The sequence below is a fragment of the Mustela nigripes genome, chromosome 15 (genome assembly GCF_022355385.1).
Source record: "Mustela nigripes isolate SB6536 chromosome 15, MUSNIG.SB6536, whole genome shotgun sequence".
Classification (NCBI taxonomy): Eukaryota; Metazoa; Chordata; class Mammalia; order Carnivora; family Mustelidae; genus Mustela; species Mustela nigripes.
The window spans coordinates 73,898,838-73,923,889 of NC_081571.1; the positions used below are offsets into that span (position 1 = coordinate 73,898,838).

At 39.2% G+C, this 25,052-nt stretch overlaps 1 protein-coding gene across 2 annotated transcripts in view; it reads left to right on the plus strand.

Moving 5' to 3' along the window:
- The window catches only part of CLYBL (citramalyl-CoA lyase), a 255,592-nt gene that overhangs the window by 148,207 nt on the left and 82,333 nt on the right, over nucleotides 1-25,052 (plus strand). For both annotated transcript variants that reach the window (XM_059377994.1, XM_059377995.1), the window contains exon 2: nucleotides 3,159-3,345. In XM_059377994.1, the coding sequence (XP_059233977.1) occupies nucleotides 3,159-3,345 (187 nt within the window). The remainder of the gene's footprint in view (nucleotides 1-3,158; nucleotides 3,346-25,052) is intronic.

Consider the following 25,052-nt stretch of genomic DNA (forward strand, 5'->3'; position numbering starts at 1 on the left):
ATATATATATATATTTTGTCTTTTTAAAGAGTGAACTAAATCCTATAGGTAGTAAGCTGTTGACGTGTTTTAAGCAGGGGAAGATATAAGCAAAACAATGTTTTAATGATTTAGAAGACTATCTGGGAAACCAGAAACATCATTAACAGTGGCAGATTTTTTTTAAATGATCATCTGTCTTAAAATTACACTTCATGTAAATGTGCTAGGAATGATTTGCTCTGGTGTTTAGCATCTGATGGTGGTATGATTTACAACATGAGCTGTCTCTGGGAGCTCAGGCTTGATACTCAAATAGTGTAGCTTGGAGACCACAGTGGCTGGATCCAAAATGGTGGTCTGAAGCTATTTCACATGGAGGAAATCTCAGTTTTCATGAAATGAAGGTCAGTTGCCAGTGAACAGAGATGTCCAGATATCTCTGTCAGGTGAAGTGAGACATTTAGGAAGGTCTTTCCACTAGAGCCATTCTCGGTCCTCTTTTTGGGTTTCACATATGCAGTTACAACAAATTCTGATGAAAAGTAGTTTTGACCCCAAACATTTCTTGGTAAATAAGGTTTCATCTCCTTTCATTGCATTTTAACCAATTTTAAGGAAATGAATATGTTGCAAATTTTTGTTTCCAGTATGAATAAGTAAAATGTGATTCTTGCTATTGTATCATTATATTTTCTCCCTTTGTAAAGATAAACCAGATATTTTGAGTCAGGGCAACAACAATGACAGATATTTTGGTTATTCTTTAACTAGCTGGCCATAATATGTATTATTTTCATAATATATTAAAATGTCTTATAAAACAGGTCTACTTTTTTAAAGATTTTATTTATTTCAGAGAGAGAGAATAGGTATGCAGAAGGGGCAGAGGGAAAGGGAAAAACAGAATCCCAAGTAGATTCCACTGAGCACAGACCCCAATTTGGGGCTCAGTCTTGCAACCCTGAGATCATGACCTGAGCCAAAACCAACCAACTGAGGCATGCAGGCACCCTAAGACAAGTACCCTTTTAAAAATCCATCTGTGGGACGCCTGGGTGGCTCAGTTGGTTGAGCCGCTGCCTTCGGCTCAGGTCATGATCCCAGCATCCTGGGATCGAGTCCCACATCGGGCTCCTTGAGCCTGCTTCTCCATTCTGCCTCTGCCTGCCACTCTGCCTGTTCTCACTCTTACAAATAAATGAATTAAAAAAAAAAATCCATCTGTATCTCACCATACTTAATGTAGCACAATGCTTATGCTGTGGAAAAATAAGACTTGGATTCAAGTTTTATAGTGTATTAAGGTTGGCTACAAGAATGAATGAGGTGCCACACACAAAATTGGTAGGCCACCAAAGACTGAATGATTTTTCTTGAGATTCATTGTCACATGGTACACTGATCATGGCAAAATGTTACAACCATGCAAAATATTTGATGGCATTAACATAGGAGAATTTCCAGAAAGGGCTTTCATGAAAAGTATAGCTGATACATTTCTGGAGAGGATGATGCTGTTTACTCAGGGTAGAGTAAAACATTAGGGTGTTTCTGACTTGCTGTAGCCTTAACCTTGCCTTAACTGGGTGATTCATGACATAGAGCTTGTCTGTTATGGGGAGGGCTGGCTTCATAGCTATGTGACCTGGACAGTCACACATCGTTCTGTGCTTAGAAGCGTCTGGTGCGGGATGCCTGGGTGGCTCATGGGTTAAGCCTCTATCTTCGGCTCAGGTTATGATCTCAGGGTCCTGGGATTGAGCCCCGCATTGAGCTCTCTGCTTGGGAAGAGCCTGCTTCCCCCTCTCTCTCTGCCTGCCTCTCTGCCTACTTGTGATCTCTCTCTCTGTCAAATAAATAAATAAAATCTTAAAAAAGAAGAAGAAGAAGAAGCATTTGGTGCTTGATTTGATGTTCTTCTGTCACTATCTTAAAATTCCTAATAAATTTTGAACAATGGTCTGTATTTTCATTTTACTCTGGGCCCACAAATTATGTAACTGGTCCTGATCTCATTCTCTTGTACCATATATTATGGGCTAAACCATAGTTTTCCCAGCACCAAATTATGGACCAAGTTAGGGTGAGGCTGTAATGAGCCAAACAAGCTTCTGACCAACTCCTGTTGGAGGCTTGGAGGCTAAAGGAGGCTAAACTGAGTCCTGGAGGGAATGAAAGGAGAGAACAGGGGTCAGAATCAGGTAGGGACTACTGACAGTTTTTCCACTAAGAATAATAGCAGTCTATACTCCTGGTATGCCCCCTACCACATCTGCAAGGCTTTCACTGAGCACTTCATATGCCTTCTTTTCTTTTACTGAATCCTCTCAACAATCTGCAAAATTAATATTGTTTTTATTGACGAGGGATCTGAAGTTTTCAGTAATGAAGTTGCCCATCATTCTAGAGCTAGTAATGATCTTTTCCCATTTGTTATTCTTTCTGCTCACTTATGAAGCAGCTAACCATCCTGTTAATAAAATTGAACTTGAATCACTTTTTTGTCTACTTGACACTCATTGGCATGGAAAGGGCTGTAGACTAATGCTTACATAGGCTGTTTGTTTTCTGCTTCTGTTTGTATACAATTGTAGATAGTTATGTTTTTTAGGACCTTCTGGATATAAATTTCTTTATCTTTTTGTCCAAGAGTACTATCTTGATAATATGTTAATACTGGAAGTGTTTTTCCAAGATGAAATAGGTACACATTCCTTCTTTTGTCGGAAAGTCATCTCAATAAACAGCTATATATTTTTTAAACTTCCCAAATGGGGGCACCTGGGTGGCTCAGTGGCTAAGCCTCTTCCTCATGACCCTGAGGTCATGATCTCAGGGTCCTGGGATTAAGCCCCACATCGTGCTCCCTGCTCAGAGGGGAGTCTGCTTCCCCCTCTCACTCTGCCTGCTTCTCTGCCTATTTGTGATCTCTCCCTCTCTCTCTGTCAAATAAATAAAAATAAATCTTAAAAAAAAAAACAAAACTTCAGCCAAAATAACATTTTGTTTCTTGGCTATTTCTGTTATTGTTTTTCTAGTTGTTATATGTGATTGTGATCTGCTGAAATTAAAATAGATGATCGTGTTTTCTATTTTAATTTTGCATTAAAATAAGGTTTTTAAAAAAATTGTGAATAGATTCTATTCTAGCCTAACCCCAATTATGTCTCCTGCAGGAAACCACTTCTGGCAGCTGATGTGCCCAGGCTTGGATATAGTTCCTCATCCCATCACAGGTATATTCCACGGAGGGCCGTGCTCTACGTACCTGGAAATGATGAAAAGAAAATAAAGAAGATTCCCTCCCTGAATGTAGATTGTGCAGTGCTTGACTGCGAGGATGGTGTGGCAATGAACAAAAAGGTAATGGCATGATTTGTACTTAGGATGGGAAAAATAAATGGATTGATACTTGGTGCTATCTTGAAGCATGGCTTACTAGTTGCAAAGATTCTACCATAGTCACCTTTTTATTGGTTACTAATATATTCTTGACCCAGCCTTTCTCTCAATTCTGAGTGTATGTGTATCTCTTTTCTCCAAGAGAAAGGAAGAACACAACCAAAATATACTTAAAATTATGACTTTCAGTATATGTGACTGTGAACATATATTAATAAAGATACACTCAATCCTTTTTGGCTATGCAATTTATCAGTTTGGCTAAATGAGTTAATCCAAGAATTGTGATTTAAATTTTTTAGACCAGTAAGATACAACCAGGAGTTTATTTCTTTTTTTATGTAGGCTCCATGCTCCAGCCCAATGCAGGGCTTGAACTCATGACCTTGAGATAAAGACCTGAGCTGAAACCAAGAGTCTGATGCTCAACTGACTGAGCCACACCCAGGTGCCTCAGGAATTTACTTCTTTTTAATATAGAGAAATGGCCTTATCTCTTCTGGGGAAAGTGCCAAGAAAATAAAAGACTTCTACAAAGAAGTCACCATTTTCCCTACTTAGTTTAAGGAAAACTACCTGCAGAACCTTAAGGTTGCAGCTTTTGGCTGATTTCCTCATGGCCTGACCAGAGAACTAAGCCTTAAAAAATATCCATTGCAAGCAGGTACAAAAGTTTCTTACTGGATGGTGGCTAATGGGTGCTTTTATGTTTTGCCTAACTTTGTTTTCCAGGTTTTTATAATGAAAATGGATTTCTTCTGTAATTAGGTGAAATAATTAGGTATAAATCATTATAGCAATAATTTATGTCTGCATGGAACTTTTTGAGTTAAAAACATGTTTTTCCTTGACCTTCTTCTGTCTAGTCCCTAGACAGTAAGGTTGTCTGGGAAGAGATTGTAGGGCTGGGGGACAGAGGGAGCTGACCATCTGGATTCATGCCTATCTGTACACTTTCTTGTCTTAAGTGATCTGAAATAGCATGGCTGTACTATATAGCTTTCTTGATTAATTGCTTTCCTTGGAGGGCCTAGCAAACAAATATTTGCCTTAATTAAAAAAGAAAAAGTTAACTTCCAGCATCTTCCTAATGGTCAAATCAAGACTTTCCAAGTATTTGGAAAAGGATTAGAAGAAGTATGTGGAATCTAAAACGTCTCCTCGACATCTTTGGCATGCCCCAAGGAAAATACAATTAATCTTCTTTTTCCCAGAGATTAAGGTAAATAGGCCTTTTCTTGAAGGATATAATGTGCTTCCAGTATGCTCCCTTCCAAAACTCATGTAGTGCACTCTAAGATTAGATACTAAATTGTAATTTCATTTCTTTGTGACCCAGGGCAATTCACTTTACTTCTTTGCCTCAATTTCTTATCTATACTGTGGGATGACAAAATCTTCTTTTGTCAGAGACAGGGATTATTATGAGGAAAAAGTTTGATAAAATGCCTGGGAGTAGCTTGATTTCCTATAGGAAATAGATTAGATAAGGGGAATTTATTTTAGCATGTAGCACAGTGAGCCATTAGGTACCCTGATAAACTTCTAATTATATTTCTTTACAAATCTTGAGGCTATCTTCCCATATCCACTGGAGGATATTTCCTGCCACCCAGATAAGTTAGAAATATGGTCCATTCTTGCTTCACATTTTCTTATTGTTCACCTGTGATCTCAAGTTCATCCTTCTACCCAGTGCCTCTACTTACGAGGAAGCTGAAGAAGGAAAGGGGAAGAAAGAATTCATGATGGGCCAGCTGTGCCCACTGTCTTTGCATTCCTATCCAGACAGTGTCTTCATCAGGACACGCCAGTTCTTTTTTTCTTTTCTTTTCTTTTTTTTTTAAATTTTATTTATTTATTTGACAGAGGGAGTGATCACAAGTAGGCAGAGAGGCAGGCAGAAAGAGGGGGGGGAGCAAGCTCCCTGCTGAGCAGAGAGCCCGATGTGGGGCTCAATCCCAGGACCTGCGATCATGACCTGAGCCAAAGGCAGAGGCTCAACCCACTGAGCCACCCAAATACCCTAAAGGACACTCCAGTTCTTAATGCAGTTAAACTTTCCATTAATTAAATTACAAGCTAGGCTTGTAAAAAAATTTTTTTTCTTTAAAATTTCTATCTTGTTCTTAATTTTATCTCATATATTTTATTTCATAGCCCTTACTTATCAAGGTCTTTTTGGATTTTGATTTCATCATTCATCATTTATAGCATTTGAGAATTTGACTAGTATATCCTATGAAAATTTAACAAGTTTCTGATGGAAACTTTGAAGAGGTTGGAGCCAAGTACTGTGCAAGCATGCAGCTAAAAGCTTCTGTTCATGTTATATTTGTATAGTGCTGACTAAATGCCAGGCACTGTTCTAAGGGCTTTAATTTGTATAACAACCGAGTGAGGTACTATTATTACACTATTTCTACAGATAGAAACTGAGGCATGGAGAGGTCAGTTTCATGAATCAATACTGTGAGTATAGCTATTCAGTCACTTAACCCTTCTAAAATCCAGTCTTTTCATAAGGATATTACAAGAGATTTTTTTTATCTAATGCCATTTCAAAATAAAGATACCATCCCAATTTACATGCCTAGAAGTACCTTCTCCCCCTGCACTTAAACCTTGCTAGAAAAACAAGGTTAAGCAGATGAGACTTGATCTTGAAGAACCCATATAGTACCTAGTTATTAACATCTTCATTTTGAAGTGCTGGAGATAGAAAAATAGTTAACAGCTACCATTTACCAGATTTTTCTATGTAGGAGGCGCTATATTAAATGCTTTTTAATATATTATCTCATTTAATCCTCACAGCAATTTTGAGCTATGTCCAAGGTCACAGTGCCATTAAATATAGAACTTAGATTTGAATCTCCTAGAATTAGGAGTAGCCTCAAGTTCACCTGTCTGCATAATCCCATAATTAAACTTTTCCCCCTTTCTTGGCAAGTTTGTAGCTTGGCTTTTCTCTTTTGTCACCTTTGTGTACTCCATGGTTTCTCAAAGATTACTGATGGGAGCTCTTGTGTGCACCTCCGCAAATTCTTTGAGTATCCTGGGATTGTAATCTATTTAGACCTAGGGACTTCAGTTCATTTGAAATGACCAGATACATCTGAAACTTCTCACATATTGCACATACATTCCTTTTTTCTTTGTTAAAGTCACCTTTTAATCATATTTCTTATTGAATTATTAGTCTTCTTGATGAACAAGAGGGAGACCATTTTTAAGGAGTTTATTTCTTAAGAAGAAATCCATATTAAAACTCATTTCAGATGTTCTCCTTTTTTTTTGTTTCAGATGTTCTAATTATAGTTTTGCTAAACTGAACTATTATTGTCTAATCAACTTCCTTGGCACTATTAAAACTTAAGTTGCTTCATTTTATATCTCATTTTATTTCTTTTTTTTATTAGTAGACTCATTCAATATTTCATTTGATTGACACAGTGGAATATGGGCTTGTAATGAAAACAAAAGGAGTTTCCATAGAGCAGTTTATAAGTGTATAATACCTTCCAGCAGGCTCTAATCCTGTCCTGCTAATCCAATTTGTGTTTAAGTAGTTCCTTCATGTCATGGCACTACCAGCTCACCTTCCCAAGTGTGGATGATGAAAAGACAGTCTCCACTCCCCTTTTATCTTTTCCTTTTCATTGTTAAATGCAAGAGGATCTATAGGACTGCATAAGCCACTGCTTGCTGGGACACAGTGAAAATAAGCCAAGTAATGCAGGTTTCTGGTGAATCTCCATGATACTTGGGTGGGGCCAAGAACGTAGGAGTGGAATAAATGGAGACAGAATTCCAGGGCTGCTATTTTAGTTGAATAAATATATAAGCAAATATTTAAATGTATTTATATTTAAGCTTAAATATGTAAATTTAGGCACTCAGTATCTAAATAAATATTGAGGATCTACTCAACCAGGCACTGTGGCAAGATGGAGGGGAACAAAGATGATTGCATGGTCCCCAACTCAGAGGACTCAAAGGCTGGTAATGAGACAGGCAAAAAGTAGAAAATTAAAATCTAAGCAGATAGGTCTATAAGAACATGCATTTCTTATTCTCATTTGGTTCTAAGTATTTTTTCAAAAATTTATTTGTTTGAGAAGGTGAGTGCATATGTGCATGAATTGGGAGAAGGGTAGAAGGAGAGAGAGAGAAAGAGAGAGAATCCCAACCAGATTCTGCTGAGTGAGGAGCCTGATGAGGAGGATGGGGCATGGCTCTATCTCATGACCCAGGAGATCATGACCTGAGCCAAAATCACAAGTCAGACGGACGCTAAACTGACTGAGCCACCCAGGTGCCCTGGTTCTAAGCTTTTTTAAATTTACATTTTGATCTTTTGCTTAATCCAGGAGCTTCCAAAGAGTGCATGCCAGGCTCTCTGTGGTGAAGAAACGATTTGGTTATTTTTATTTGTTGTTACTTTATTTTGTTTTTGTTTTTGTTTTTATTTATTTATTTGACAGACAGAGATCACAAGTAGGCAGAGAGGCAGGGGAGAGAGAAAGAAAGGAGAGGAAGCAATCTGCCTGCCAAGCAGAGAGCCCAATATGGGGCTCTATCCCAGGACCCTCGGATCATGACCTGAGCCGAAGACAGAGGCTTTAACCTACTGACCCACCCAGGCACCTTTTTATTTTGTTTTTTTAAGCACTTCTAATCTATTGCTAACTGACACTTATAAAATACAAAACAAAACAAAAAAAAAGAATTTCTAGAAAAATTAAATGCTGCTTGGGTGTCACAACAATGTCAAATACTATAGATGTTTCTAAATTCATAACTCCCTGTTTCATATGTACGTCCTAGTGTCATGGTCATGGTCAGAGTTTGTGGACGAGTGGTCCACAGACCACAGTTTGAGTAGCAGGGACTTTGCATTTTTGAAGTTTCAAGCATAGGAGAGATTTCTCACTTATTCTTTAATTGCTGACCTCTAGCTTGGTTGATTAATGGTCAAAGAATGATCTGAATAATGCTGATTTTTAGAAATACGCTGAGCTTTGCTTTACATGAGCCATCTTTGTAAATGTTTCATGAGTGCTTAAGAAGAATATGTAGATTTCTGTTTACTAGACCAGAGTTCTGTATATTTTTCCATTAGACCAAACTTGTTAATTATGTTACTCAAATACCCAAATCTTTACTGATTTTTATCTGCTTGATATATCAGTAATTGAGAAGCTAGTTGAAATTTAGCCTCCATTGGATAATTTGCCAATTTCCCCCTGTAGTTTTATGAATTTTTGCCGCTGGTATTTGAGCCTATGTTACTGGGTGTCTACAAATTCAGAATTATTATATCCTCCCTGTACATTGAATCATTTATTATTATGCACTAAAATGTTTTTGCCTTCAAGTTTCTGTGGCCTGATATAAATACACCAGCTTCCTTTCGGTTAGCACCTGCCCAGTGTGTTATTTTAGCCTTTTGCTTTCAACTTGTCTATATCTTAATGTTTCTATATGTCTCCTATTTTTAAAAAAATTTCATAACTGTGTGGACAATCTGTGTCTTTTAACTGGAACATTAATCCACTTACTTTTTATTATTTATTATTATTTTTTAAAGATTTTATTTATTGTACAGACAGAGATTACAAGTAGGCAGAGAGGCAGGCAGAGAGAGAGGAAGGGAAGCAGGCTCCCCGCTGAGCAGAGAGCCTGATGTGGGGCTTGATCCCAGGACCCTGAGATCATGACCTGAGCCGAAGGCAGAGGCTTTAACCCACTGAGCCACCCAGGTGCCCCACTTTTTATTTTTTTTGTTTAAGTAATCTCTACACCCAGTCCCAGTGTGGGGTTTGAACTCATAACCCCAAGATTAGGAGTCGCACGTTCCACCTATAGCCAGCCAGACATCCCACTACTTACTTTTAATGTAACTACTGATAAATTTATATTTAAATATACCATTATTTTTTGCTGTATTTATCTCATCTTTCTATGTTATTTTTTTCTCATTTTTCCAGCCTTTTGGAGATTATTTGACTTTTTTTATTTTTCTTAGTCCATGTTTTCCCCTCTTAGTTTATAAGTTGTGACTGTATTTCTAATTTTTATTGGTTACTCTTGAAATGTTACCAGTATACTTAAAGCTAAAGTTAACCTGCACCTTCTTCTTGGACAACACAAGAGTTTTAGAAAACTTTAAACCCAGTCCTCTCCCTTGTAATCGATGTTACTTTTGCCTCATATTCCAATTATTTCTTTTTAATCTCACAATTTTATATCATTGCTATCATTATTTTATATATATGTAGCATTTATTTAGATTAACCTACATATTTTATCACTTCTTTAACTTGCTCATTATTTCTTCTTTTACACCTCAGACCTTCTCCCTAGGGTCATCTTTCTTTCTCCTGCTATACCTCCTTCAGAGTTTCCCCAATAGCAGTTTTGTTGATGGTGAACTCAGTTTTTATTTGTTTGAAATGTCTTTGTTGTTTGGCTAGGTAGTGTAATCTAGACTGACAGTTATTTTCTCTCAAAACTTTGAAGATAATTACTCCATTGTCTTTTGGTTTCTATTATTGCTGTTGGGAACTCTGTTGTAAGCAAAGTTACTTGTCTTTTCTTCCTTGGCTGCTTTTAAGATCTTCTTTTATTTGGTGTACTGAAGTTTCACTAAAATATTGACTGTGTTGGGGCATGTTGGTAGCTCAGTTGGTTAAGCACCTGACTCTTGGTTTTGGCTCAGGTCATGATCTCAGGGTCATGAGATTGAGCCCTCTGTCAGGCTCTACACTGAGTGTAGAGTCTGCTTGAGATTTTCTTTCTCCCTCTCCCCACACACACTCTCTCAAAGAGATAAATAAATAAATAAAATCTTAAGAAAATATTGACTGGGCGTTGGCTTATTCCTTCTTTCCTTCTTTCTCCTTTTCCTTCCTTTACTTAGTATGCAGTGCTTTTCTTGTATTTGTGGATTCACGTCTTTTATCAGTTCTATAAAATTTCTACCATTAACAATTCGATATTGCTTCTATTCCATTCTTTCTATTCTTCCTGTCTCTTAGTATGTTTTCACATTTTCTATTTTCTTGTCTGTGCTACACTGCTAGTTAGTTTTTCATATCTGGCCAACACTTTTTTCATTCTCTTCAATTGTGTTTAATCTGTTTCACCCATCCTCTGAGCTTTGTATTTTAATTGATATATTTTTCATATCTAGAAGTTCTCTTGACTTTTTTCCTATCTACTTGGTCGATTCTGAATCTGACAGTTTCAATTATTTCTTTTTCTTTAAGTAGGTTCCATGCTCAATGTGGGGTTCGAACTCATGATCCTGAGATCAAGAGTTGGATGCTCTACTAACTGAGCCAACCAGGCACCACCAATTTCAATTATTTTTGCCTTTAAATCATTTTTTGTTTTTCACTGACTCATACTTATGAACCCATATTGATTAGAACTAATTCTTGGAAATCCCAAAGGCCTAAAATGGGAAGGTTTTCCTCCAAGAATTTGTGTTTGCTTCTGCTATAGTCAGGGATATTACTAATTTGGAGTCCCAGTTTGTTCTCCCCCAACTTTTCAATAATCTCAGGCTTAGGATCCAGATACCAGGTCTGATACAGGTATTTAGGTCCAAGCTTTCTTATTTTTCTGATCCTTCATAAATCAGAAGTCAACTCCATTTTATGTTGTTGTCTTACACTGGCCTTATGTTCTTATGAGTCCATCAAGGCAGTTAAAAGTACTTATGTTGAAATGTGTCCATTTTATGGTTGGATGGCCCTTTAGAGAATGTGATTTGCCACATTGCCAAAGTAAAATACCTATCCTTTAAGAATTTTTTAAAAAATTATAAACTTAAGGGGCGCCTGGGTGGCTCAGTGGGTTAAGCCGCTGCCTTCGGCTCGGGTCATGATCTCGGGGTCCTGGGATCGAGTCCCGCATGGGGCTCTCTGCTTGGCAGGGAGCCTGCTTCCTCCTCTCTCTCTCTGCCTGCCTCTCCAACTACTTGTGATTTCTCTCTGTCAAATAAATAAATAAAATCTTTAAAAAAAAATGATAAACTTAAAAAGAATAGTCTACAAAAAAATAAAAACAAAAACAAACAAACAAACAAACAAACAAAAAAAGAATAGGCTAAAATTCGTATTTATACATAAAGAGGCAAATAGTTATGAGATGAAGCAGCCCCTAAACATCAGTTCTCCCCTCCAAACACAGTCCCTTTTATCTCTTCTAAGTTACTATTGTGGCAATAACTCCCCTATCTCTAAGTGATATACTTCTTGAATTTTTTTTCAATTTCAGGTATGATACTGATTCTTTGCAATGGGATTTACCCCACCACCAACCTCCTCACTGTTATTTGTGAATTCCCTCATCCCTCAATCATCCAATAAAATTTTATTTAACTTTGATAAGATTAGTATTCAGAGTAAAAACTATTTAGAGATTAACTATGTAATAATAAGCTGATTACCTTTTTTTGCCCCTGCCAACCTGTTGTTTCCCTGGGAATTCAAAATGATCTCTTTTTTTTTTTTCCTGACTTTGTTTTGTACTTAGTTATCATTAAGTCAAAACTTATGTCTTCACTAATTATCTAAATCTCTTCTAAATATGTTCAGAAGCATCCAGTATTTTATGTTTCACCTTCCTGGAGAAATGTCTCCTTATGTCTTCAGATCCCCTGTAATAATTCCTGAGAGAGGGGCACCCGGGTGGCTCAGTTGGTTAAGCGGCTGCCTTCGGCTCGGGTCATGATCCCAGGGTCCTGGGATTGAGCCCCGCTTTGGTCTCCCTGCTCAGCGGGGAATCTGCTTCTCCCTCTCTCTCTGCTGCTCTGCCTACTTGTACTCTCTATCTCTCTGTCAAATAAATAAATAAAATCTTTAAAAAATAATAATAATTCCTGAGAGAAAGATCCCTTCTGAAGGACAAGGGCAACTTAAATGAACATGGTATTATTTTTTTTCCAATTTAATTTATATGTAATGGGATGTGTTAGGAGTTTATAGTCATGAAGGGTCTTACACTTACCCTTCAGGAAGCCAAAGGAAGAACTCTGAATTGTAATTCAAGGAAGGCTTTTCTATGGGAACCTAAGGTAATAAAATCTGGGATGTCACTTGTGGGCACCTTGATTTGGGACCAGGAACCCAGTTCAGTGGACTTAACAACAGAAAGTCTATTTAAATTTCCCAGTTTTAATACTATCTAATCAGGAAACTTGAGTCTATAATCTCAAGAGCCTCTATTTCCTTCTGTGTCCCATGAGGTAGGTGATAATGCAGCCTGCACTGACTACCACAGGACTAGCTGTGAGGCTCAAATAGAAAAGCGCTTCATAAACTCTCAAGTGCTATAGAAATTCTTTTTTAAATAGTGGTATTGTTCTTAAAGGAATAAAGTGTAGAAAATTTGGGAGAATAAATGTATGTTCCTTAAGATTTATCTCTTGCACAGAGGCACCTGGGTGGCTCAGTGGGTTAAAGCCTCTGCCTTCAGCTCGGGTCATGATCCCAGGGTCCTGGTATCGAGCCCCATATTGGGCTCTGTGCTCTGCAAGGAGCCTGTTTCCTCCTCTCTCTCTCTCTGTGCCTTCCTCTCTGCCTACTTGTGATCTCTGTCTGTCAAATAAATAAATAAAATCTTAAAAAAAAAAAAAAGATATCTCTTGCACAGAGAAAGGTAATTTGATAATCAAGAACGCAGATATTGGACCCAAACTTCCTGTGTGTGGGTTCTGATAACACCTTGTCCTAATAGTAATTTGTGGAGTAGTTACTTCACTTCTCTGTGCCTCAATATCCCCTTCTGTAAGCACTGTATGAGTGACTGATGAATACTTAACGAGCAATTGTCTTAACTATACTTCTGGCCAAAGATTTGATGCATTAATTGCAAGTCTCCTTGCAATGCGCAGGTTCACTGGTATTGATTCATACCTTAGATTCTTGACTTTCATAGGGTAATATATTGGCATAGGTAGGTTTTAGTTCTAAATGTGCTGGAGTTTACCAATTTTGCTGTTTTTTTTTTTTTAACCTTTCTCTTTAAATGGTAGACAAATAAAAGACTCTCGAGACCAAACAAAACAAAAAACCCACCACTTTTTCTCTCTACTTCCCTCACAGATTTCTTAACACTGAGGGGCTTGAGACAACTATCTTAGGAATATCTTACTTGGGGCGCCTGGGTGGCTCAATCGTTAAGAGTCTGCCTTCGGCTCAGGTCATGATCCTGGGATCCTGGAATTGAGCCCCATGTTGGGCTCCCTTGTTCAGCGGGAAGCCTGCTTCTCCCTCTACCACTCCCTCTGCTTGTATTCCCTCTCTCACTGTCTCTCTCTCTCTGTCAAATAAATAAAGAAAAATCTTTAAAAAAAAAAAAAAGGGAAAGAAAAGAAAAGGAATATCTTACTTATTTTTTCTTAGGAAACCAGAGAAGAGATTATCTTTCTTGAGTAGCTAAGCAATAAATTTTTACTTTGCATTTATTTTCTTGGCAGAGTGGGAGTAGGAAAATAGTAGAGGAAGGTAGATCTTCCCGTGAGGGCCTGCGCACCATGGGAATGATTAGAACAAGGGAGAGCTAGGCTGTGGTCTGGGTCCTGAGAAAGACCCATTTACAATTATATTCTTCATTATGGGAAACAGGAGGAGGACTGTCACAGAGCTTCCCTTAGCATAGTGTCAAGGAGAGCCCTGATTGGTGGGGATTGGAACAGCAGCTCTCTTCCCCACCACTTGCTCTGCTTGGCAGAGGATCTAGGGCTGCCAGGGCGACTATCTTGTCAAAGCTGCCCACCATCACAAAAAGCAAGAGAGAGCCATTTCCCTTCTAAGCAACTGCCCTGCTTCATAAGTCCCATTGGATCATTCCGTGAGGCCATGTTCTTCGAATGCCTCTGCTCCCTCTATCCACTTTGGATATAGTACGCATGTGAGGCCTAAAGGAAGTTTACTCGTTGTGAATGAGTCAACGACTGTAGGCAACACTGCACAGGCAAGGGAAGCACAGTTGCATCCCCAACAGCAAGCCGCTTTCTAAGTACTCTTCACAAACAATAATTTAGAAAGCATTCCTTGTTACGTGTCAGACTGGGGAACCCTGGAGTCACTGCATTTTTGAGTATGAGTAGCTCATTAAGAAACACCAAATACCATGATCTCATGGGATTGAGCCCCGAGTTGGGCTTGGTGCTGGGCATGGAGCCTGCTTGGGATTCTCTCTCTCCCTCTGCTCCTCCTCCCCACTCATGGGTACACACTCTCTTCTCTCTCAAGAAAAAGGAAGGAAGGAAGGAAAAGAAGGGAAGGAAGGGAGAAAAAGAAAGGAGGAAGGAAGGAAGGAGAAAGAGACAGAGAAGGAGGGAGAGAGGGAGAGAAGAAAAGAAAAGGAAAAGAGAAACCAAATGTCAATCAAGGCCATTGGCTTATTATCAGCTGATAAATATGAATGTGATTTCCTGACATTCATCATTTTGAGCAGTTAACTCTTGAGTTCCCCTGTAATGCCTTTAATTGTCAAACAGATAGACGATCCTTTTTTACCCTGAACACATGTATTCTAATTTGTGCTCTCTTCATTTGGCTTCTTTTTTGTGAACACGTGTGCGTGCATATACACACACACACGTACATAGACACTAAACCCCTATTTGTACTTACCATATGCACACACAAATCCATTTAGCTAAATTTTAAATACTTCTGTGCTGTTACTTTGGTTGAAATAAATTAGCAGGGTAGTGAGGTGTATTCTCCCTACAGGGAGAAAGCTAACTGACGTGCAGTGAATGATTAAATGTATACAGGGGCGTGGGGAGCTAACTCCTCTTCAATAGGGGTGTGAAATTGGGATGGAAGGCTCCTCTCCCAGGGGCCTTGCCTTTATTAAAAGACTTAAGAGCTTGGGAGATTTCTTCAATAGGAATTGGGGTATCTGTGAGTCTTTTTGGAACAGTATGGAAAGCTGAACTGTGCTTAGGAACTCTGCAAGGTCTTTTTGATCCTTAAAGGTTTTGATATAAAAACCTATCCAGGTTTTCATAAAAGTAGTAAAGTGTTTTCAGTCTTTTATCAATCCATTCATACCCTTAAATAACCTTTCCCCTTTTGTGGAGTAATTGCTTTAACCTCCCCCCCCAAAAAACCCTGACCTTTTCTCCCCTCATTGTTTTATTCTTCAAAACAGGGTCCTTTTTAATGCAAGGATTCAGATATCTTTATTAGGGTCATAATAGTCAGCAATTTCCATTTAATGAGCTCAACAAAATCTCTTTACAAAGAAATGCAGGCTTCAAATCGCCAGTTATTTCTTTTCCTGCGATTCCCAGGAATCCAATTAAGTACGACAGTATGATCTATAAGATGATAGACCTGACTATGGAAAGCTCAAGCCTAGAACAGATCTTTGAGCTCCAGTTCAAAATTAAGTTTGAAAGAAAGGAACCCAGCTTAAATGAGCTGAAACTTTATGAAAGTAGAAACTATAGTCATTTCCTCCAAAATGAAGTAAGAAATAACTTGGAATCTATAGTAAAAACCATTAAACTGTCCTATGCCAAATTTAGCTACCAATTAAGATCTCTCTCTCTCTCTCTCTTTTTTTTTTTTTTTTAGTCAAGGGACCTCTGGTGATTTTCACAAAATAAGCCCAGGAGGCTTCAGTTTGGTAAATCTCTGTCATAAAAGATAGCCACCACCAAAATGAAGGGGATACAGCATGAAATTTTGCAACTCAACATACTTGGTACCAAAGAATAGTGGATCTTTCAAGTTTTACTGTTTTTGTAGCCACAATGTATACGTATTAAATACCACCATTTTTTCAATAATAAATTAGTAGGTATATTTTAAGGCATTATTTAACATTTTGATCTAGAGAGGTTATTAAGAAATAATACACTTTTGCCATGTGTTTTTAAATACATCAGAGCTTCTCAGGATGATGATCATTTAATTCTTTTTCTATACCTGCTGTGTAGGTTGGGGAAGATGGTGTTTTAATGGGAAAAGAAAAGCGTGGTTTGCAGAGGCAGATGTCAAGTCAAGAACTAACCCAAGGCATAGCCTGCCTTTCTAATAAAGCTACACCATGTTTCAAATATGTTTTTGCAACTTTTTCCCATTTGATGCAATTGTGCTAGTTATTCAGTGGTCATAAATTAACCTGCAAGTTAGCAGTTGTGCCCTGAATTTCCACTCAAATCTAGTCAAAGAAGCACATATTTGGGGGGAAAGTATTGATTAGGTCCAGATAACTAGGCCAAAAAAACCTTCCTTGACATGTGTCAGAAGAGGAAAAGCCTAGAGAAAAAGATGAGCCAGGGAGCTGGCCTGAAATGTAAGTAGGCTTCCCAAAGATGCCTCAAGCTTTCCCAGTGAAACATGAATTCTTAGAGCCTCCCAGGGTAGAAGAATGAAGCCAGATTGAGCTCCAATAGGCTATTCTACTAAGCCTTTCCTATACATTGTCTAATTGCCTTCCATAGTAGCAGGAGAAGGCTGATAGCCTGACCCAACTGGTACGGGGCAAGAGTGTCAAGAGCTCTTTCTTAAAGCTTTGGATGGCTAGATGCATAGGGGAAGGAAAGTAGAAAATTGGGCCAATAAACAGAAGAACTTCCAAATAGGCTGTCAAAGCAAAAGAGCTTGAAGTGGGTATGAAATAGCCAAGTTTGGAGTCAAGATATGAAAAGGCTAGGGAGAAAAAAGATCAAGATCTCCCGGGCGTGTGGGTGGCTCGGTGGGTTACTCTGCCTTCGGCTCAGGTCCTGGGATCGAGGCCTGCATCTGGCTTTCTGCTCAGCCGGGAGTCTGCTTCCTCCTCTCTCTCTCTGCCTGCCTTTCTGCCTACTTGTGATCTCTGTCAAATAAATAAATAAAAATCTTAAAAAAAAAAAAAAAAAAGACCTCCCATTGGTTAGGATCTCCCTTCCTCAGGGCTCGTTTCTGTGTGACTTGCTTTTCCACATTTCCCCTGGAGTCATATTGCACATGTCAGCCTTCAGTTCTGAGGGTCAGAGGGTCATCCCAACTTCTTCCTGGGTTCTCCCTGGATTTTGAATGTGGGTCCATTCCTGGGCCAAAGGCATTTATCTGCAATCATTCTTTTAGGCATGTGACCTAATAGGCGTGAGCCTTGGAGCTGACCATGGTGCTGAAGGTGGTGTAGGCCCCATACTAGAGACCATTTAGACTATTCCTGTGTGCCAGCACTACATCTAAATGCTTTGCATGGATCCACTCATTTCATATGCACAACAACTCTATGAAAGAGGTGCTGTTATTCTCATTGACAGATAAGGAGAGTGGAATACAGAGAGTTTAACAAACTTGCCCAAAGTCACACAGCTGGTAAGTGGGGAATCTCTACACTCTAGAGCTTCACTTGTGGTCACTACACTTGCTAATAAGAGTTATTATCAGAGCCATACAGAACTTACTGACTTTTCACTTGCTCAAGTTTTGTCCAAGCAGAAGTGAGCTATAGTTCCCTATCTCAAGTTGCCAGGAAGGTGCTGTGGTTTGGCATCTTGGAGAGCCAGACACAGCAGTGAAGACTGGTTGGGTGCACAGAAAAAGAGCTGCTGACTTACTTCATCATAACAGTGATTACACCTTAATGTAATGACTTGTTCCACATCTGCTTTCCTGGTAGACTCAGCTAAGGGAAGAGGGTGCCCATGCATCCCCCATAGCTTACCATAGTGCTTGGTATGTAGTAGGTACTCAGCAAACATTTGATGAATAAATGAGTTACGTGTGATCAATATAAAAACTTATTAAAATATGTACTATTTCAGCATTAATAGAAGTACTGTAAATTTGTTAAAATCTGAAAAAAAATAGAAACACAGTGTTATGGAAAATATACTCTCTTTGTGTTTTATATTTGTCATGTCCCATCTTGGAAGTTACATGAAGTTTGGAATGCATCTTAATCTCTTATAGCTGCATCTGTACAGACAAATGAAACAAAGCCCTAAGGTCATGATTTGGATAATTTGAATGCCTAAATACATGTACGATTGAACTTTTGTTTTATGTCAGATATGGGAGCTTGTGCTATATTTGAGACTTGGGGTTTTATAGTATCTCAGGAAGGTAGTTCCTGACATGAAATAACTTTGAATGCCTTTTTTAGAGGGTATATGAGCACTCTGTGGTAGCAGTTTGTAGTGGCAATTTTAGCATATTCCAGCCAAATTTCCCATTTGAAGCCTATTTGTTGTTTGATTTTTGTAAAAAAAAAAAAAAAAAAAACATATTTTTGTTGTGTTGTATGAACATGTAGGAGATTTCCATAACTGCCGTGTTAACTCCTCCAGCGTGTGTGTGTTTTTAAACAACACTACACAGCTGAGCTCTTGGAGGACCGGCCTATTTTGACAGCTCCCCTTAGTCCATGTATCACCAAGCTCATTCTCTGCCAATATGTTTCACATGATTCTGTGGACATGTGTAGCGCGCCTGTGCAACTTGCAAACACCCATACATTATTACAATAATAATTGGGTTTTGATGCAACTGGAACTCAGTACTACCAAGCTGCCAGCATTTCCTTTTGGCTACCAGTACTAGGCAGGAAAATTATAGTCTAACTGTCTTCCTGTTTATTGATAAACAAAGTAGCCAGCCCAGCAATGGAGCCTGATTAGCAGTTTGCACCCTTTGTGAAAGGATAAACAGAACCCTACTGTTTTCTGTGTTTGACTGCAATTTGCATCTTTAAAGAGGTTGGACTGCCCTGAGATTCATGTTCAACTTCCGAGTGCCTGAATATTCTTTGATATGTTACATGTCAGCCTCCTTATTTTCTTCTCCTTCATCTTGAAACAGTATCTGCCAGCATATCTTTGTTCCCATCTGGCCTACCATAAGCTTCCGGAGTCACCTGTCTGAAGGAGGAGGGGAGGGGGGATGGGAGGAGAAATATGTCTCTGTCTCACCACAGTTGAATTTTGCATTCCCAGAAGTCCCTTTAGTGCCAACTCAACTCCATTTTCCAAGAGAGGATGATACAGGAATGAAGAGTCAGAAACAAAAGGGAATCTGCTTACCATTCTCACTGGTTCGCAGGGTCATTTGGGGGCCCTTTTGCTTCCCTTCCTTTACCTGCCCTCCAGAAAATGCCCTCCCCTTTGAAAAGTGAAATACAATATTAGCCTCTACCTCAAGTTTGTTGTAGTGCTCTATCCTGAAATTTATTTGAACCTAATTAGATTCTTTAACCCCCCACAACTATTCTTAAAATGAGAGAAATGAAGATCATTTTAACGAATTTGCATGATGGAAAAGGGAGCATTAATACATGTAAACATGGATTAATCTGTTTAAATAAATTTTTCCCGTAGCCCTTACTGTATGTAAACAACATTTGTTCTGCCTTAGAGATACTGCATGATTGGACCCACGAGACTGGTTATCCACTGAACAGTTTCCTTTTATAACTTCAAAAGAAATGTTATATATTTATTGAGGATTGTAGGATGTTAAGTGTAGTTAGACATGAATTGTACCTCAGCTATTTTGTTAATGCCAATAGGGATTAAATTCGATTTTATAGCTGTTGTAGAAGTCTATTTGGTAGCTAACAAGTGGGATTTTTAAATCCTGGAAAACATAATCCTATTATAAAACAGGCAGCTGAATTAACATTACCCAGAAAGGTTCTCTTCATGGATTAGCATTTTTTGACAATAACAAAGAAAATCATCAAATTCTATGGGGATATTACATGCTTTTCTCAAAAGTCAGAAGAGCGAATTGGGAAAAAAGAGCGAGATAAATGACCAAACATGCTATTACTTAGACTGTTTCTTTTAAGAGGAGCAGTGGAGGCTGGAAGAACAGCTGAGTGTGGCCTTGTCTGTAATAATGGCACGTGCTCTGGGGTTGGAAATGGGGCCTTGCTGATTTAAATGTGGATGCTGTACCTTCAGTTGTATGTGATTATTTACATCAGTACTTTTCTACTCCTGGTTTCCTTATGCGGTCACCTAAAGGTAAAAAAGTCACCAGGAACGTCTGTGAACGAAAACACAAATTGGTGGTGGAATAAATACTTTGCTACTTCCTGTGAAATCAATAACAGTTCACCAGTTTTTGTTTTTTTTTTAAAAAAAACAAAAGATTTTATTTATTTATTTGACAGAGATCACAAGTAGGCAGAGAGGCAGGCAGAGAGAGAGGAGGAAGCAGACTCCCTGCTGAGCAGAGAGCCTGATGTGGGCTCGATCCCAGGACCCTGGGATCATGACCTGAGCTGAAGGCAGAGGCTTTAACCCACTGAGCCACCCAAGCACCCCAGTTCACGAGTTATTATTAGACCCTAGAATCTGAGAATTCTAGAGCTGAAAATGACCTTGACGTTTATTTTCTTTCATTTTTATAGTCCTATTCTAAGTTTTAAATATGCAAAAAGATGAATCTCAGTCTCTCTCCCTCATAGACACTCACACACACCACATACATACAAATATACATGGTTAAGTGCCTTTTTATTTTTAAAGAACCTTTCTTTAAGTCTTAGCCATTGGTTTTGGCTTGTGGTGAGGGTTATTATTAGAGCTTGCAGGACTTGCCAATTTTCATTTGCATGGGTATCATCTTAGCAGATAATCACATGGGTTTCAGTCACTGGTATATCATTGTGTTAAGAGAATTTCAGTCACTGGCATATCATTGTGATAGAGAATTGCACAGGCGTAATCACATGGATCTGGAGCAAGTCATCATGTGGGCATCAATTCCATCTATATGAGGAAGGTAATTGCATTAGAAGCAAGAAAGGGTGTGTCTTCATGGCAGAGAATCTCATTCTCATGGGTATCAATCACATTAGGTATTGAGGTAGATAATTCTGTACATATCTACCACATGTACTAATGGTGATAATTACAGGCATATCAATTACATCGACACCCTAGTTTTCTTGTAGAGGTTTACATGCGAAGTAGTCATGTGTTTGCTTATGTCAGAGAAGAGGCCTGATGTCCCTGTGCACACACACACCAGGTCTGGTGGCCACTGGGTGGGTTGGTGGGTGGAGGAAGCAATACCATCCACAGCCGAGTGCTGGCAACTCCATGATTAGAGAGCCATTTGAGATTTTTATTTTAAGGCTTTGTCTCCTGTAAGGGTGGAAATACTGGGAAGAATGTGAATGGGCGTAGAAGACATTTGTGATTTGCTACTGAGCAGCCATTCTTCCTTTTTCAGAGGATGGCTTCTCATTTCCACTCCCAGCCCCACCTTGCCAACCCCCTCTCCCAGATTTCTCCACCCTCCCACCCCCGCTCCACCTCCCCATCAGATATTAAGGGATAACCAATCAGTGAGTTGCATTTTTCTTGCCACAGTGATTGGCCCAGGCCTGAAAACGTGACATCAGCCAATCAGAGTCAATCTAGGAAAGTATATGGGACAAGGGGGCAGGAGCTTTTTCTTGTTGGATCTCGTGTGTGAGGAGGCGAACCTGGCCCTGCCTCCACCGTTTGACCTGAGTAGCCCTGTCCAGGATCCACCATGTTATTTGAGAGAGATTGAGACCATGAGTTGGGGGAGGGACAGAAGGAGATGGAGAAGGAAAAGCAGACTCCTCCCTGAGCAGGGAGTCCAATGTAGAATTTGTCCCTTTTATCTAAGTTATCTAGTTTATTGGTAGGATTGTAGTATTTCCTTATTCCTATTTCTGTAAGTTTGGTAATAATTTCTTTCATTCTTGATTTAGGCATCGGGGTGTTTTTTCCTTGGTCACTTGAACTAAAGGTTTTCAATTTTACTGATATGTTCAAAGAGCCAGTATTTGATCTCATTGATCTTTCTTTTTTAAATTCTCTACCTCATTTATGTTTAGTCTTTATTATTCCCTTTATTCTGCTTGCTCTGGATATTTTTGCTCTTTTTAAGAGTTCCTTTCCTTTTTCTTTTTTCTCCTTTTTTTTTTTTTTCTTTAAGATTTACTCATTCACTTGAGAGAAACAAAGGTAGAGGGAGAGAGCAAACCAAGCAGATTGTGCTGGGCATGGAGTCTGATGCAGGACTCCATCCCATGACCCTGAGATCATTACTCTAGCTGAAATCAAGATTTGGAGGCTATACTGACTCTATCACAGAGGCTCCCCTTAAAAGTTCGTTAAGATAGAAGATGAGGTTGTTGACTTGAGGTATGTATGTATGTATGTATGTATTTATATTTCTTAAAGATTTTATTTGACAGAGAGAAAGACTGAGAGCACAAGCAAGGGGAGTGGGAGAGGGAGGAGCCAGTTCCCCATTGAGCAGGGAGCTCGATTCGGGGCTCTGTGCCAGGACCCTGAGATCATGACCTGAACTGAAGGCAGATGCTTAACTGACTGAGCCACCTAGGTGTCCCTTAAGGTCTTTTTTAATATAGGTGTTGAGCTATATGCATTTTTCTCTGTTGTTTAGCTGTACCCCATATGTGGTGGTATTTTGTTCTTTATTTTTATTTTGAAAATATTTTCTTATTTCCCTTGTGATTTCCTTTTTGACCCACTAGTTATTTAGGAGTGTTTTTAATCCACATTATTTGTGAGCTTCCCAAGATTGTTTTCATTTCTCATTTCTAGCTTTCTTCTGTTTTGGCTAGACAGTATGCTTTCTATTTTCTTTTTTTATCATTTTATTTATTTATCTGACAGAGTGTCTGCACAAGCAGGGTAGGGGACAGAGGGAGAGGGAGAAGCAGCTCAGGAAGCCTAATGTGGACTCAATCCCAGGCCTCTGGGATCATGACCCAAGCCAAAGGCAGACATTTAACCAGCTGAGCCACCCAAGTGTCCCTGAATTTATATGCTTTGGTTACCAGATTCTGTGTGTCAAGCACTTTGTCTCTTTTCTCCTCCATTTGTCTTTTTTTTTTTTTTAAGATTTTTATTTATTTTAAAGAATGCCATGTGAGCAGGAGGGAGGAGCAGAAGGGAAGAGACCGAGAAAGACGCTTGAGCAGACTCCACAATGAGCACGGAGCCCTATGCTGGGCTCGATCTCACCATCCTGAGATCAGGACCTGAACTGAAGCCAAGAGTCAGATGCTTTTTTTTTTTTTCTTAAGACTTTATTTATTTATTTACTTACTTATTTATTTGACACAGAGAGAGAGAGAGAGAGTACGTACAAGCAGGGGAAGCAGCAGGGAGAGGGAGAAGCAGGCCCCCGCTGAGCAGAGACCCGACACAGGACTCAATCCCAGGACTAGGATCATGACCTGAGCCGAAGGAAGCCACTTAACCACTAAGCCAACTAAGCCACCCAGGTGCCCCAAAAGTCAGATGCTTAACTGACTGAGTCACTTAGGTGCCTCATGTATTCTTGGGATATTATCACTTTGTGCATATGCTGGGGGAGATTTAAAATCAGAAGTGAATGGACCGACCCATAAAAACAACTAATAAGAGAACACAAATAACTGAAATTTACTTTAATCTTAAAACCTCATCTTAATAATTCCAAATTCTTCTTTTTTTTTTAATCAAACTTCACTCAAACATTAAAGATACCACCTGTGGTTTGAAATTCACCTTTTTGAGGTGGTCCTCACTTCAGTGGAAGTTCATATAAATAAAAGGCTGGCTGGTGAGAAAGAGGTGAAGTGTAAGGCATGGCTCATTCACAGACCTAATCATTTCTTTTTTCCCTTTCACTGATGACATGTACACCTTCTCAGCTGCCGCAGGTAGATATTTGTGCAACGTATGCATCGTGAATGACTGACTAAACAAAAGATTGGTCTTTGGCTCACAGATGTCCCAGGATGTAAGGTTCAGTAGGAGAGTTGTTCCATTCATTCTCTACTCCAGTTTTCCTAGTACTCCTTCCTCGGCTCAGCAGTGTCTGACTCTCCCCAGGACCATCCTTCCTCAGGAGGCCTTCCAGGATCACTGAGAGTCAGAGATTTTCCAACTGACTTCTACATGTGCTCTGTGTCCTTCCCCTTCTGTAACACGCATCACACCTCTTACACTTGTACAGTGCTTCTTGTCTTTCGTACTAGATTGGAAGTCCCATAAGGACAGGGATCCCCTGTACCCAGCACTGGGCCTGCCCATGCAACTCTCAGTGGAGGTAGAGGTGGCACAGTTATACTGCACACACCCTTTTCTGACACTGAACTTCAGATAATGAGTTCTAGGAACCTATTCTGACTCAAGGGCTGTCTGACTAGGCCAAAACAGGGCAATTCCATCTTCGTTGCCAGCAATCACTTTTCGTAGACAGTGAGATGTAGAATGGCTTGTAAAAGTTTCTAGGAAAGTTTTCCTTCTCTCAAAAGAAAATCATGGCAAATCAGTCTTTCTTTCCTGCTAATAGTGACAAAGAGATGTGTTTTACAGTTACTACGAAGGCAACCTACAAACTGTATACAGAAGTAGGCATCCTTGACATTGCTGAGCTGATGGCTTTGCCAGCTGAGAAGCTCCTCTACCAGTGGACTTTGTCACACAGGTGTCCTTGGTGTTGAATTGAGCCAGTCTGAATTGAGTTTTCCATTCTCTGGAGTCTAATATCCTAACTGAAATGGAACTGTATGACATGCTTTGGAGCCAGATTCAATGGGTTCAGTTCTTCTTATAGGTGTGAACTTAGCCCTGATTTTCTTTTTTTTTCTTTTCTTTTCTTTTTTTTTTTTTTTTTTTTTTTAAGTAGGCTCCA